Source organism: Fundulus heteroclitus, chromosome 7 (genome assembly GCF_011125445.2).
Source record: "Fundulus heteroclitus isolate FHET01 chromosome 7, MU-UCD_Fhet_4.1, whole genome shotgun sequence".
Lineage (NCBI taxonomy): Eukaryota > Metazoa > Chordata > Actinopteri > Cyprinodontiformes > Fundulidae > Fundulus > Fundulus heteroclitus.
Genome location: NC_046367.1, coordinates 22,811,491 through 22,828,046, shown reverse-complemented (window position 1 = coordinate 22,828,046; position 16,556 = coordinate 22,811,491). Strand labels below are relative to the sequence as shown.

At 41.6% G+C, this 16,556-nt stretch overlaps 1 protein-coding gene across 2 annotated transcripts; it reads left to right on the top strand.

The window, feature by feature from the left end:
• The first annotated feature begins 518 nt into the window (after positions 1–518).
• Positions 519–16,400, top strand: chaf1b (chromatin assembly factor 1, subunit B). Of its 2 annotated transcripts, none has more exons than XM_012879968.3 (14): positions 519–601; positions 935–1,070; positions 2,431–2,563; positions 2,700–2,820; positions 3,380–3,483; positions 3,574–3,670; positions 3,769–3,853; positions 6,658–6,751; positions 8,112–8,181; positions 8,265–8,356; positions 8,462–8,621; positions 11,117–11,695; positions 14,025–14,113; positions 16,005–16,400. In XM_012879968.3, exons 2-14 carry the CDS (start codon positions 945–947, stop codon positions 16,088–16,090), a joined length of 1,836 nt encoding a protein of 611 aa, XP_012735422.2. In that variant the 5' UTR covers positions 519–601; positions 935–944; the 3' UTR covers positions 16,091–16,400. The 2 variants fall into 2 exon arrangements, with proteins under 2 accessions (XP_012735422.2, XP_012735423.2); XM_012879969.3 differs by lacking the exon at positions 519–601 and adding an exon at positions 678–786.
• Positions 16,401–16,556: the final 156 nt, after the last annotated feature.

Sequence of the window (16,556 nt, the reverse complement as noted above, 5' to 3'; positions counted from 1 at the left end):
TTGTACATGAAGCATACTAAAAGTATTTACTGAAATTGTTGTTTTTGGTCATTATGCATTTTTATTTACAAATCATCTAAAAAAATGTTTTTTTTCTCACTGGAGCTGCGCTTCGGGGGCTGGCATGGTATGAGCGAAGAATGTAAAATGGTTACATTGTTTAGCTACTTAGATTAAAAGACATAATGCATTAAATATAAAATTAAGTCAGTAAGTCTCAGGATCTAAGGAAGGTACATTTGATATTTTTATTATTACTTTTTTTTTTCTTTTTACAGTTTATGATATGATTTACACAGATCCTAAGAGGAGGTCCTTGATTTCTTTAAAAAAAAAAAAAAAACGGGAAAAATGAATTGCTCTCGAATTTCGATTCGCTATGAGGGAAAAAAAAAATCCACCTTCGCTCTTAGTCTCCACCCTCACCCGGGTTACCCGCCGGCTCACTGCTGAGGAACACACCCATTGTCAAACACTGCGAACTAACTCCGCCCCTTCCGCGCTGTCGTCCAATCAATGCGCCCTCATTGCCCGGAAGTTTTGAGTGGAACGTACGCGGGAAAATTGTCAATACCTTTTCTGCTGCTGAACGACAGAGGAGGTAAAGCACGCAAACTTCGTTCATATCAATCTCAACAATATTCGCTAGCGATAAAAACTCGGATATATATCTGTGCCATAATATACCTGTGAGCTTCCGGTATCTTTCCGAGAAGCACATTCGTGTAGTTGGCGTCTGGGCTTTTGTGTGGAAACCAGCGAGTCTGAATAACCCGCTCAGTTCAGGTGCTAGCAGCAAGAGCTAGCAGTAGCTCTCGGCTGGTTTCTGGTGTTGGTTATTAATCAGGGTCGCTTTCATTATTTGCACACGACCCAAACTCATTTAAACTGTCCTGCAGGACGCTATGAACGATTTTTTTCTCTCTCTCTGAAGGGGGGAAACCATGAAGGTGGTGACTTGTGAGATCGCCTGGCACAACAAGGAGCCGGTGTACAGTCTGGACTTCCAGCCCAGCCAGGAGGGACACATTCATCGGCTGGCCACGGCTGGGGTGGACACCACAGTCAGAGTGAGTGGAGAGCAAACATCTGCACCCCCCACCAGAAAAAAAACAAAAAAACAACCTTCAGTCCAGTGGAAAAGGTTGGACACCAAATGAGTCAAACCCTCAAAGCAGTAATCGACGATTTTATTCAACAGAGCAGAAAAAAATTGTCTTAAATGATGCCCATATCGTGCTTCTGTTAAGCATGGAGACAGTGTTAATGCTACTTTTACTTCCTGTTGCACATAGAAGTGGATTTTTTTTTTTAAAGAACTATAATAACTTCTGTCAAAGGCTGGTTCACACGGCATGATTTAAAATTTTCTAAGTCAAAGAGACACCAGACACCTAGCTAAAACAGGTTTGCTCGTACAGCGTGTGGTGTCCGGTCAGACGGCGAGCGCAACACACGGACAGATTTCACTGAAGATCATTCAGATGTCAGACGGGAAATCTGGTGAATCCTATGAAGATCAAACATAAGATAAGAGATAAGATAAGATAGTCTTTATTGATCTCACAATGGAGAAATTCACTCATAAACATGAGTTCAGAGTACATAATCATGATCGACCAGGGGGCTCTACACTCGCTGCACTGTGAAATGGAGGCGAGCTTTGGGTTTTTTTTTTTTTTTTTTACTCTCAGGGAATCCCTCACTTCGCTTTCTGATTGGCTAACGCCACATTCAACAGGCTGCGTGCTCATTTGTCTTCGGGGAACACGACACATGGTAGGATATCGGGGCAATCCAACATGTTGAATATCCCGATTTGAGGTCGGAGTGATCCCGACGTTCCACCGAGCGGACCCGATCTCTCCTACACAGGAGGATAATCTCTTAAGATTATTTTTAGAGACACGCCGATAAGCCTCTCGGAAGGGAAAATCGAGGTGAAAATCGGGATAAAGGAAAGGCTAGTCTATGCTTCCTTTACAAAACTTCACAACAGCAAATAAATAAATAAAAAAAACAGTGTTGCTGAGTCACTACAAATCCAGAGGTTGGAGCCAGAGATGCAGCCGCTCCCACAACAGGAATGGTCGGATAAAGTGTGCCGTCAAAGATCCCCATTACCAGGTCCAATGTAAGCCAGGAAAACCAAAACAGGGTTTCTAAAACATATTTGTAATTGTCCTCCTTTTCCTCCTTGTTTCCTCCCTTCCTAATATCCTTCCTTCGTTCCGTCCTTGAAAAGCCAGAGCGATGGCGCGTCTCCAGGAGTGTCCACCTCGCCGCTCCCATGCTATAAATCCTAATAACATTGCTGCATCGCGTCAGCTTTCAAAGTGGGAAGCTGGGAACGTTTAGGACTAACCTGCAGTTAAGCTGCTGTCTGATCCGTGGCGTTTGTGTCCCTCCTTTTTTTTTTTTTTTGTGCAGCTGTGGCGGGTGGAGCAAGGTCCAGACGGGAAGGCTGTGGTGGAGTTTTTGTCCAACCTGGTCAGACACACCAAGGCTGTCAACGTGGTCCGCTTCAGCCCTAACGGAGAGCTGCTCGCTTCAGGGGGAGATGGTAAGACATGCTTGTCTTTATTTTGATTTATTTATTTATTTTTAAATCACTGGTTTTGTTTCATCAACATTTCACATTTAAAGTAGATTCATGTCTGTGTTTTATGTTTTTTTTTTTTTTTTTTTAAAACACACAGATGCAGCTATTCTCTTATGGAAGCTGAACGACTCTAAAGAGCCCGAGCAGGCGGCCATGTTTCAGGACGAAGAAGATTCTCAGCTCAACAAAGAGAGCTGGTCTGTGGTCAAAACTCTCAGGTACACAACAACAGAACTGTATTAGGAAGCGCATGGTTTTCCAAAGGATTTCTATTGATATCTGCGATGCGATTATTTATCCCCGGCGGTGGCTTAGGTAGAAGAGTTTCCCATCTTGCAACCAAGCCCGAACTAAACCGAACACATTTCTGCTGCAGGAGAAACATCATTGGGTCAAAGAGTTAATTAATGCTGCAGCTTATTGAATTATTTGTCACTTTGATCTTGAACAATGATTTCAAGTCTGAGGCAAGACGTAAAGTCTCCAGGCATCATAATCCCGCCCTGTTTCATCCAGACCTAATGTAAATATTCTTGCTAATGGGACTTTATAATAATCGTATAATTGAGAGGAAACCTGGCTCTAGATTTGATTATTGGTTTTAGCCTTTTATTTCTGACCTTAATGACATGTTTTAACGTGTCTTTGCCTGAATTTTTATATTTTAGATCCATTAGCGTTAATCTTAGGATGTTGAGTTTGATTTTAAGCTGTGTTTTGATCACCACATCTGCCCTGGAATCTAAAGCGTTTCTCTGTCCCCTGCTCTGTCCCCAGAGGACACATCGAGGACGTGTACGACATCTGCTGGACTCGAGACGGAAACTTCATGATCTCCGGATCCGTTGACAACACGGCCATCATGTGGGACATCAACAAAGGTTCACAGCCTCGGCCCAGGGGCGTTGGGTCCATTTAAATTAACCTCTTGGTTGACGCTCGTTGATCATTTATCCCGCTTTTGTGTTCAGGGCAGAAGTTGTGTATCTTGAACGACCACAAGAGCTACGTTCAGGGGGTGACCTGGGACCCTCAGGGGCAATACGTTGCCACCCTCAGCTGTGACCGGTAGGACAGGACGACCTATTCTCAAGGCTGCATTAAACGCTTATAACCAGTATGATGCTGATAGAATAACGGATTATTCTGTCCTGTTTGTGCGTCAGAGTGATGCGTGTGTACAGCACTCACACCAAGAAGAAGGCCTTCTGTGTCAGCAAAATGAGCTCCGCACCTCTTGCAGATGGAGAGGTTTGTGAAAACGCAGCTTCTGATTTACAACCCCCCCTCGTCGCAGTTCACTAAATGTAAATTTTTCCACTCCAATATTAGTTTTTGGCCCCAGTTATGTCCTTTTTATCGTAAATAATCCAACTTTTATATGTATAAATTAGGGCTGGGCAAGTTAACGCGTTAATTCCGCGTTAATTCATTAGACTATTAACGGCGATATTTATTTTATCGCGCATTAACGCATGTTGCTCACATGCTTTCAGTCAGTGTCAGTCAGCAGGCGCGCTGACTGCAGCGCGCTGACTGCAGCAGCACTCTCCCGCTCCCCCTCCCCTCTCGTACATGGCTCAGCGGCGCCAGCCAATCAGCACGCAGGCTTAGCCTGGCCCGCCCACTTAGGTCTCACACAAACTTAGCAAAGAAACAACTGAGAGAGACCGCAGCAGCGAAAAAACATGAACAGAGGAAGTAGCACCGTTTGGCTTTATTTTAATACCGTAAATGAAATCAAGCTGTATGTTTTGTAAAAGGCCGGTTCATTTTAGTGGAAACACAACAAATTTATCTAAGCACGTGAAAAAACATGAAAACGTCGAGCCCCAGAAACGGAGAGAGGAGACGAAACTTCTCTCACTGCCCCGACAGACCCACAGACTGATGTCTCTGACTGAGGCGTTTCAGTCCTCCATGGAACATCCAGGTAGATCAGTGGATGGATGGATGGATGGATGGATGTTACTGGAGCCCACACATAACATGTAATTAAGACCTTGAAAGAACCCAGTACATATATTAAAAAGTGTTATTTAAGATAAGATAACATTAGCTAATCCTTTTTTTATCCCACGACGGGGAAATTTATAGGATTAAAGCAACAGGCAGGTGCACACAACACAGACAAAATTACATAAGGATTGAAATATATAAGAGGTGGATTAGCGAAAAAACACTGAACATAACATTATTATTATTATTATTATTATTATTATTATTTAATTGTAATAATAAAATAAAAAACACAAAACCCAAAAGGTCAACAGTTTCATGATACATCAAGCTTAGGGACTGGCTAATATACAGCAGGTCAAAAAAGGCCATATTTTGGCTGCAGTGCTTGCTGTTCTCTTATGAAGAAAAGATCAACTAGTGCACTAAATTCAATAGATGGGTTGAAAATATCCAGTATAAAACAAGTGCTACAAATGTTACAACACTTTTGTTCATATGGCAGCAGAACATTAAAATAAAAGTGCTCTTTACACTACTTTTGAATTCATTCTTGGAGTTTGTAAATACAATGCGATTAATCGCGATTAATCAGGGCGATTAATCGCGATTAAATATTTTAATCGTTGCCCAGCCCTAGTATAAATATCAACGGCCTGCTTCACAGTCTGAGGAAAAATATGGGATTCGCTTTTAGCGTTTCCAGGCGTGGAAAAACTGGAAGTTTAGTCTGGAAAAAATGTTTGTTTCCTGACTAATCCTTCTTCTGTTAGCTAAAAGATAATAATAATAATAGTTTATTTTCTTTAACATTTAAATGAAGAAATTCTTCTTCCGTTAATTTATATTTGATTTAAATTCTTTGAATTTCTTCATCTGAAATTGAATGTTTGTCAAACTCCAGGGTATGAAATCCATTCCCCATAGCTTCAAAGCTATGCCTTGGTTTTTCTATAATAAAACTCTGCAACTCCTGATATTTTAACTTTACAAAGAAAATGTGCACTGCAAAAATGGAACTAAAAATAAGTTAAATTTTCTTGAAATTGGTGTATTTGTCCTTGATTAGAGCAGGTAAATAAGATTATCTGCCAATGGAATGAGTATTTCGACCCCTAAAATAAGATATTTAGATATTCTGCCCTCAAAAAAATAAGACTATGGAGATGAGTTGTTCCTATTTTAAGTGGAAAAATCCCATTCCATTGGCAAATCATCTTATTTACCTGCTTAAATCAAGGACAAATACACTCATTTCAAGAAAATGTAACTTATTTTTAGTTCCGTTTTTGCAGTGTGCATTAAAGTAGATCTATTTGGTGTCTGGTAATTTGGTCCAGACAAACCTAAGAGAGGATTTGTCAAATCTCTAGAGAAAATGTTAATAAATCTGGGCCTTTTACAGCTCTGAGGGGTCAGAAGCCAACCTCAGCATGTTGCTGTTTTAAGGTTTGTGCAACAAGCAATACTGCCGAGCTTCATAAAATAATGCAAAAAGAAAACTAGATATTACTTTTACCTTTATAGTGTCAATAATTCAGTAGTGGTTGATTGAGAGTTGTAACCTGGCCAGCCAGGTTGAAAATGTGCAGCACTCTCCATTCTCCATATCATCACACTGGATCTGCTCCCATCGAATCCTTTCAGGGAAAGGATGGACATGCAGTGAACTCAACGAGCTGATTGGGCGAAGCAACACCTAGTGCCCGCCTACCATAGTTTTAATTTTAGCCAATCACGGCATCAAATGAAAATGTAAGCAGCAGGCGCCATGAGAAACCACAACAACTTTAGTCATCCTGTGTTTATTTTGGTTCAGCTGCGGCTCTCGCTTTCGTCACAGCTGTATGTCCCGCCTTAAACCATAATACTGCTGCGCGATTGGCCCAAACCGTATTTTGGTTCGGTCTCGAGCGATTGAGGCGGGAGCGGGACAACATGGATTCTCATGTTCGTGAATGCACAAATTTAGGAAAGATGTTTTGATGTGTTTTTTTTTTTTTAAATGAGGCTAAACCTTAGAAAATGTTTGAAGATAAAACAGATGATGCGTATAAAATGAAACTTTCTTCAAATGAATTTTTGTAACCTTGCAGGTGAAGCAGTACCGAATGTTTCACGACGACAGCATGAGGTCCTTCTTCCGCCGTCTTTCATTTACTCCAGATGGGTCGTTCCTTCTTGCTCCAGGTACGCCTGCTGCGTGCACCAAGCACCGTTTTTACACTGCTGATGCTATTTACTGTGAGGGATTGAATAATATAATATATAATAATATTGATCTTTAAATAAAACTTATACCAGCGTCTGTAATAGAAACCTTCAGTAGCCCTGTTTTAGTTTTCAGTGCAAGTTGTTTAAAAAAAGTAAAAAAAAAACGTAACACCTGGACTTCTATTCTGAAGCTGGAGACATTTTTGCTTCCCATTCAGCTTCACAATAGAAGTCCAGTTATATTTTTTAACCTTTTTTTTTTTGGATTGATCATGACCTCGGTGACTGAGAATCTTCACCAAAAAGTTGTCTGGCAAGTTTTTTTTTTCTGTCCACTCCTATTTAGAGAAACGTTATGAATGTTAAAAATTTCTTAGCAACTCTGAGTTTAGGCTCCACCCACATATTTCCACACAGTGTGAGGTCTGAATACTGGTTAGGCCGCTGCATGACCCGGCTTCTTCTTGGTGACACAGCGTTTTATTGCTCAACAGCATGACGCAGCAAAACAACTATTGACTGTTTCTGAATTTCTTTTATTTATGAATTTTTTTTTTACTAATCCACCCACCCATCGTTTTCCGTTCATCTGAGATCGGGTTGTGGGGGTGGCAGGTCCAGGAGGGAGACCCAGACATCCTCCTCATTTTAAGGGACCTGGCTAATGATCCCCTGATTTTTCCTTATTGACCGGACTTCCCTTTAAGGGACCTGGGGTCACTTGATCAGTTCCCCAAACCACCTCAACTGACTCCTTTTGATGAGTGGAGCGAGAGAAACGGAGCAATAATCATACAAATTCTGCGTGTACCTCACTAATTGTCATGGTGACACATCCTCCTACCCGAGCTGTGGCTCTCCACAGCTCCTCCAGAGTCACCCTTGGTCTGTTGTCTGCTGCGCTCCTTGCCTGGGGCTGTCAGTTTAGGCTTGGTACATCTGCTGTTTTGTCTCTCTTTCCATTTTATTTTTTTAGATGATGGATTGAAAAGCATCTGAAAAGTTCAAAGCTTGGGATATTATGCTTTCAACTTCTCCACAACTTTATCCCGGACCTCTCTGTTGTGCTCCTTGGTCTTCACGATCCTGCTTGTTCTTTAATGTTCCTTAACAAACCGCCTTTGCAGAACAGCTACTTGTATAATGAGAATAAGTTACACACTCATAGGCAGGCTCCCTTCACTAACTAAACACTTTAAAAATGTCTCTAAGATGTATCAGAGTAAATGGGGCCGTATATTCACATGTGCATGGCACACTTTTCACACACTTGCAGATTAGAAAGCCACGCGTAGCTAAGCTCTGTCCCCTTTTCTGTTGTCACTTGGAATCACAGCTGGATGTGTCGAGGTGGGAGAAAACATCATCAATACCACGTACATCTTCTCCAGGAAAAGCCTCAAAAGGTAAAGCATGCTTTGAGTGTTGTTTAATTTCTTACTAGTAAATGTCTCACAAGTGATACAAACGTCTCTTCTTATCCGTTTAGGCCCATCGCCCACTTGCCCTGTCCGACTAAAGCCACTCTGGCTGTGCGCTGCTGCCCCGTCTACTTTGAACTCAGGACCAAAAAGGGAGAAGGCAAGGCCCAAGAATCATTAATTACGGAGGGCTTTCTGTTTAATTTGTTTGTGGCTCTAATGTTCATTCTTCCTCTGCGTGTTTGTTCTCATTTCTTCCTCCCAGATGGTTCTCCAGAGGTTCTCCCCAATCTTTTCCAGCTTCCGTACCGTATGGTGTTTGCGGTGGCCTCAGAGGACTCCATCTTCCTATACGACACCCAGCAGAGCCTCCCCTTTGGCCTGGTGTCCAATATCCACTACCACACACTCAGCGACCTCACATGGTAAACCTCAAACCTCTCTGCCTGGCCCGAGTCGGGGGTATTCTTCGTAGGGCTCCTCGGTCTGCTGGTGTGTGAGCAGAGGGTCTCGGCTGGTTTTGTCAGACGGCAAACGTCCCGACTCGGCTGACTGTCGCAGGAACCTCATGTTTCTTTCATACGGAGAAGATGGGATATAAAATAGGTTCTTCTTTTAATTATCCCACAGTGAGAACTCGGTATTTGACCGTTTTCCTCCTAAACCCCTTAGAGATGTTTCCAGTTCAGACACGTACGGTTCCTTTGGACGTACTCAGACACACAAAGAAGCAGTAAGAGTGTGCTTACTGCAAAAACAGAACTAAAAATAAGTACAATTTTCTTTAAAATTAGTGTTTGTCCTTGATTTGAGCAGGTAAATAAAATTATCTGCCAATGGAAAGAGTAATTTTATCCCTAAAATAAGATAATTAGATATATTGCACTTGAAATAAGTTGATGGAGATAAGTTCTTCCTATTTTAAGTGCAAAAATCGTATTCCATTGGCAGATTATCTTATTTACCTCCTCAAATAAAGTACAAATACACCCATTTTAAGAAAATTGTTAACTTATTTTTAGTTTAGTCTGTTGTTGCAGTGGCTTTCACGCACTCTTTCTGCATCTTTAAAGATGCTTCACATTGCACGCAATCAGGCAAGCAGATTTTTCCCCTCACATGATAGATAGATAGATAGATAGATAGATAGATAGATAGATAGATAGATAGATAGATAGATAGATAGATAGATAGATAGATAGCTAGCACCGCCTGGAATATGTGCAATGCGGAGCTGCATTTCCCCATCCTTGATGGGGAAATGCAGATTGACGTAACACCGGCATTTCCGTGTTTATATGAAGCAGTTGAGCAATGGTCGCCGACAATATTAAGACCACATCGTGACACGACAAAGAAAGGTAAGAAGGAAGCAGCACAGCTTATTAACTAGTCTTTTATGGAACAGTGACTGCTTCTGCTGCAGAGAGGTCTGTGTGGATGTGTAGTGAGAGCCAGGATAGTGACGTAAACGGCGGATGAATTCAATAAAATTTTATTAATACAGTGCCAATTCATGAAACGTCATCTCGAGGCGCTTTACAAAGTCAAATCAATCATATTATATTATGATTGTCTTCTTGTGATCGTTGTTAGCGTAGTACAAGTACTTGAACCCAATATAGTGCGGGTTTCTGGCCAGCGCCTTTCAGCTTAAGGGCCCCGTTACATTAAAAGTTGACAATATTACGATGAAATTAGAACGTTGCCCTCATTTTTAACACACGGTGGTTTGAGAGCAACATAGAAAGGTCAGTAAAGCTCTTGAACGTGTATCGGCTAAGTCAAAACCTCCTAGACAGCGTAAGCTAACGCTAGCTGTTATTAGCTTTACGAACGCTCCGCTGCGTGAATTCATCCAGAGAAGCAGCGAAACGACAGACCAGCACCCCCCACCAACCGTCCCCCGTTACGCTGAAAACAAATCAGGGCGAGGACTCTGTAGTGGAAGCTAACCGGTCCACAGTTACTAAACTTGGCGAGAACGATAATGCGAGAAAGGTTAGTGCCACAATTATCTGTTCACTGCAAAAACGGAACTAAAAATAAGTAATATTTTCTTAAAATAAGTGTATCTGTCTTTGATTTGAGCAGGTAAATAAGATGATCTGCCAATGGAATAAGATTTTTGCACTTGAAATAAGAACAATTCATCTCTATCATCTTATTTCAAGTGCAGTACATCTAATTATCTTATTTTAGGGGTCAAAATGCTCATTCCATTGGCAGATAATCTTATGTACCTGCTCAAATCTAGGACAAAGACACAAATTTTAAGAAATGATTTCTTATTTTTAGATCCGTTTTTGCAGTGTTTGCGGATTAGCGCCACTCACCCCACCACGGTCTGCCTATCTTTTAGTCTTGTGATCACTCCATCCATCCTTTTTCCTTCATAAGTCTCTCTTTTGTAGTTCTCATATAAAATCCCAACCACGGTAGAAATCAAAGTCCTAACGTTTTAGTGAACTTCTGCATTTAAGTTATATATATTGTAGGGAAAAGGTTGACTGTGTCTCAGTGGGAAGTGTCGTGTGTGTGTGATGGCGAGTGTGATTTATAAATAAATAAAGTGACTTTAAAAGATAAAAAAAGTCAAAGGCTGTAATACGCAAGTGAAACAAAAGCTGTTTTTCTTATTATAGTGTTAGAAGTGATTTCAATTGGACATGTCAGATATTATGCATGTAAAAGTACAATTTTAATGGTTAAAACCACGACCATAAGGTTTCCTGGTTTATCTTTTTTTATAAGCAACAAATGCATGCTTTTGGGTAAAGAATAAAAAAATAAAGAATAAAAAAACTATATTAACCACTAAATCTCCTCCAGTGTACATGTGGGGACTGTAAAGCTGCTGACTTTAGAGGTCTCTCATGTGTTTCATTCCTCCGACTCGTCTGTACCATTTCCTGTTTAGGTCCAGTGATGGCTCCTTCCTGGCCGTGTCATCAACAGACGGCTACTGCTCCTTCCTGTCCTTCTCTCCCGGGGAGCTGGGTACGCCGCTGAAAGAGCCTCCCACCCTGGAGGTCTTTGTCCCGAACAGCGGCGTCGAGAAAAAGGGGAAGAAGTCGTCGGGAGGCAAAAACTCCTCTCCGGTTTCCCAGTCGTCGAGCTCGGTCCAGAACCCCACCTCCCAGCCCGGCGGCGGGACTAAAGACTCTCCCTGCCCCACCCCACCGGACGAAAAGAAGCACACCCCGAAAACCAAATCTACACCTCAGCCTCGCAGGATCACCCTCAGCACCCTGGAGGGCTGGGGGAAGCCCGCCACCCCTAAAGCCTCCGCTCCTTCGACGAGTCAGACCCCGTCGTCTGGAGGAAGCCAGAGCTCGCCCTTACCGGCCCAGCCCCTCGTTACCCCCCTCACCCCCACCAGCTCCTCCAAAAACCAGCCCCGCGCTGCACCCCTCACCCCCTCCACATCCAAAGTCCTCAACACGGCCGGGTCCACAACCCCCAAAGGTCCGGCCACGCCGAAAGGACCCACCCCAAGGTACATGTTGGAGCAGAAAACGAGACCCGTGTAGCTTTTACTTTAGCTTGATATCTGTGGTGGAGTATTTATGAGCGTGTACAGCGTGGGCTACCCCACGACGTGACACTAAAATATAAATATTAATATATTTTGATTGCCTATAAATGTATAGGTTCATTACCGACATAAATAATTTAATTAGAGATGCATAATTTCCAAAAAATGATCAAACTAAACTGATTTCCTCTTATAGAAGGCTAAATGAAAGCGAGCAGTGATGCATCATTACGTGAGCTTTCAAACATGACTCCTTAACACATGCCGGCTCTTCCTTTAAAAAAATTCAGCAGAGTTTGCAGTGCTTTGTGGTTTCAGTCTGTCGTGGAGGTCGGACAGGATGCAGCATCCTCCACGCTACTGGGCACCCCCAGTAAAGATGTGTGAAAACCCATTAAAATAAACAAAAGTAGCATCATCATCATCAACATCATCATCATCAAAAAAAAAAAAAAAATCAAACCTTTTGGCCAACCTAGGGCATCTATGTTCGACCTCTAGATGCTCCTGGGTGATGGATGGATGGATTACTAATTGATTGTTCCTGCTAGACTCTGATCCGCTTAAGAAAGTTAATATAAGTTGCATTAAATGTTGGAATTGTTAGGGGTGAAAACAAACTACATATTATTTAAGAATAAACCACTGAGTAACTGTGCTTATATTAAAGGCTGAATCTTTCTGCTGCAATGAAATATTATTGTATTTTAAGTATTTTTAGAGATGATTAGAAAGGAGGCCAATAAATAAGAGGGCTCTGAAATTAGTTATTTTTATTTATTAAAATGATCATTGATAATATTCAAGCCAAACTGGTGTCAGAACAGCTTTAAAATCTGACTTCCTCCTACTGATGAAATCCGTAAAGGTTTTTAAACCACTGACAGGCCTGTGGACGAACACTTAGATCTGAGGCTGACGGGTAAAACTCGGGGAAGAAAGCTGGAGTTAAATTCCTGTGAAAACAAATGGATTTTCAGGAGGAAGTCACTAAGAGGAGCAAAGTTTTTGTCTCTGCTGCTTCAGTCGTCGGTTCAGGGAGGAAACGAGTAATCAGCCGTTTGAATCTAGTGCAGCTAACTTATTTATTTTATTTAATTTTTTTGTAACCGATTTTAATGAAAGTTTTATTCAGGTAAAGAGCTGCAGGTGCACCTGGTCCTGTGCCACGTGGCTACTGATGTTAATTTATGGAAATACTCGGACTATTCAAATGGGTTTCGGGAAACGCCGCTGCTGCTGCCTGATGGCTGAAGCAGCGGGGCTCATGAGCTATGAAAATCCTGTCTCCATAGAGACGAGGAATACAGCAAACATTACATTTTGTCATGCATCTTTTCCTTTAATGAGCAGACCCCCCCCCAATGGAGACAATAACACCACAACTCATGCAGATTCAGACCAAACGCCCTTTGAGCATCAGGAGCATCAGGTGTACATGCAAAGTCTGGTGGGCGCGCCTCTGGGGGCTTTGACAGGTCCTGCAGCGTGTTTTTTTTTTTTTTTTTAAGCTTTCTGCGCGTTTTGTGCCACAAATTTGGCTTTTACGCGTTTTAAGCGCCTCTAGAGTCTCCGACGCAAGAGTTGTAAAATCTTTTTGCAGCCGGTTTGGAGCGTCAACCAATCAGACTTCGTTTTGAGTTGCAGTGCGGCATTTTCTGACAGGAAAAATATTTTTACTTCTTATTGCTGATAAATGTTAACACCCAGCCTCCTGAATGATGCCCACTAACCTGAGACAGAGGCTCTTTGACTTGGTGTCCTGGTGGGAGATACGGGCTCCAGTGCCGGTCAGCGAGTTGTCCAACTGGGTGAGCCTAGATGGCGCTGAAAGCGACCCTCGCCTGCATGCTGCTCCTGCTTTAGGCGGTGAAACTCAAAACGCCTCTGAATTATCTGCTGAATTCAGACACAGCACAGATCATATTATTCAGTAAATAAAGGCAAGCCGCTCTCTTGATTTCATCCGCAATTTGGCAAAGAGTGGCAGAGGAAAAGAGGGTAGCTGTCCCCCAACGGGAGTCACTTTAGCTGACGCACCACCAGAGCATTGGGGCTAAACTGGGGAGACTTTTAATGCGCACAGGCATCCAGTTTGAGGTGTTGAACACCTTTTTGACGCTCAAAAGGCGTTTGGTCTGAACGCAGCGATAGACGATTGTTGCACATGCTTCTCTGTAACCGATCCTGTTTGTCTGCTTTAACACCGTGGATGGAAACCGTGTTATTGTGCAGCAAAGCTCTTCTGTGTGATCTGGACTTCATTATTGGTCTCCCTGTTTGTTTATAGGAGAGTGTCTTTGACTCCGGTGGGATCTCGGCCTCCAGCTGCCAGCTCACTCTTCAGCAACGCTTCGGCCACAGAGAAGGCCAAACACGGTTGGTTTCTGCCCCTTTCTGCTAGTTTTGCATTTAGGAGTCTTAATTAATAACATCTTGAGAGAAATTATGTTTTCTGAAACAACATTCAGGGCTTTCTCCTGATGCTTCTGCCACATTTTAAAATCTGCACACCCTCCTTATTACCTTCAAGCAAAGCCGGAGGAGCCTTGCTAGCACCTCACTGCAAAAAGGGAACTAAAAGTAAGTGAAATTTTCTTGAAATCAGTGTATTTTTCCTTGATTTGAAGGGCTAAATGAGACTATAATGGAATAAGATGTTTGCACTTAAAATAGGAACAACTCCTCTCCATCTTATTTCAAGTGCCGGATATCTAATTATCCTGTTATAGGGGTAAAAACACTCATTCCATTGGCAAATAGTCTTATTTAGCTCCTCAAATCAAGGAAAAATACACTCATTTCAAAAATATGTTACTTACTTTTAGTTCCCTTTTTGCAGTGTGAACGTACAGATCAACTTTTCATTTCCATGTCACGTTCTGATCAGAGTCATCGGGTCAGAGTGTTTCCATTTAACCCAGGTCAATACTCACTTAAACTCACTTTGATTATAGTTTGTCATGCAGAAAGCAACATGTCACGGTCAGTTTTTCTGCTCGTTTTGCAATTTGGTTATACATGGTTATTTAAATAAGATGCTCTGCCCTCCCAGAAACGGCAGCTTTAAGGCCTCTGGTGATGCTCTCTTGAATATCTTTCTTTTCTTGTCGTTAAGTTATTTGGTCGACTTTTAACTACAAAGTTGTCTGTTTTCTGCCAGCTGCAGCAAAAAAACGTTTAAGGCCCTGTGTGGAAACGGCGCAGAGACTTCAGGACACTTATACAACAATAAAACACAACGAAGCAGTTTGTGGCGACGCGACCGTCTGAAATGAGCAGATTTCATTATTAAGGACCTTAAACAATGTTTCCAAGCTGTTGCAGAGAGCATAAAGTCTGGACATTGTGTTCTGCCGAGATGATTTTCTTTTGTGAGATGTTTCCTGCAGAAAAGCCGTTTCCTGAGGTCGACTCTTATGAGGAGCCTAATCTCAACGTTTAGGGCGCGTAAGACTGAGTAGGAACAGACATTTGCTCTTTTAATTAAGGTGGAAAGACCAAAAACCACGGTTTTTCTGGCCACAATAGTTTATTTAATTTTCTTAATAATAATCCTTGTACAGTTTCTTATGCAGTATGAAATTATTAGATATAATCAATCGTCTCTTACTGCATAAGAAACCCAAGTGCAGGACTTCATTTTTATATATATATATATATATATATATATATATATATATATATATATATATATATATATATATATATATATATATATATATATATATATATATATATATATATATATATATATATATATATATATATATATATAAAAAACAAGAATATGAAACAAGAATATGAAACAAGAATATGAAAAGATTCGTACCAGCTGAGGATCTGAAGATGATCATCAGTTTCTTTCAGCTTCTCCGTCTAGGCCAGCATTGATCCTTCAAACTCCGGCATGTAAGCGTCAACTCCCTCAGCCCGGTTCTTGTACTTCTTGTCACGCCATACACCCAAATACGCACAAAGCACAATTGTATATCTTTTTTTTTTTCTCCGTTTAGCAGCCTTATTAAGTGTTTTCCCCTCAGTAAAATCTAATACTTTGTAACCCGTCTGGGTTTTTATGGTTAATGTACGTTTATTGGTGGAAAAATAATTGCCACTGGATTGCATGTTTTGGCGCTGAGCGGTCGGTATGCTGTTTCACCGCTGTGGCACCTCTCGCAAAGATCCTTATTTCTCGTAATGAAAATGGTACAGAAATGGACTATAAAGTTTACCCTTTTGTTGCTTATCCCTCTCTGTGTTTCTTCAGAGCGACCGTCTCCTCCCTCCGATCCAGTGTGCCAGCCTCCAGAACCCAAACGGCCCAAGACCAGCACCACCCCAGTAAAAAGCTAAAAGGGAAATTTAGCAATAATTTCCCCCGTGGCTGTAGCAGCGAGCAGCTAAAGTGCATGACCGTCTGAATTCAGAGTTGTTTTGTACTCTCTTGTTTAGCATCTTACGCACATCTTGTTTCATTGCATGTCTATAATAAAGCTTTGATGCTCTTATACGAGGAAGAAATGGTATATCGCAATAAATCTGAGATGAACGGGTTGAAGAAGATGAGAAGAGCACTTCAAGGTTTTTGTATTTTGAAGTTTCAAAAGGAAACAGTTGACGTCCTGAATTTAAAATGTCAAGCTAATAAAAGACTTCACTTCCAGTAGTGTGGTTCATAGTGTCCTAATTAAACGCAAGACTTGCATACGTTTTGAGTTTTTCTCATATAACTTAGAATTAAATATGCCGAATACACAGATGTGTCGTCGCTTATAAACACTGAATCCTTGTGAAACCCGCTCCGAAAGAATCCTCATTT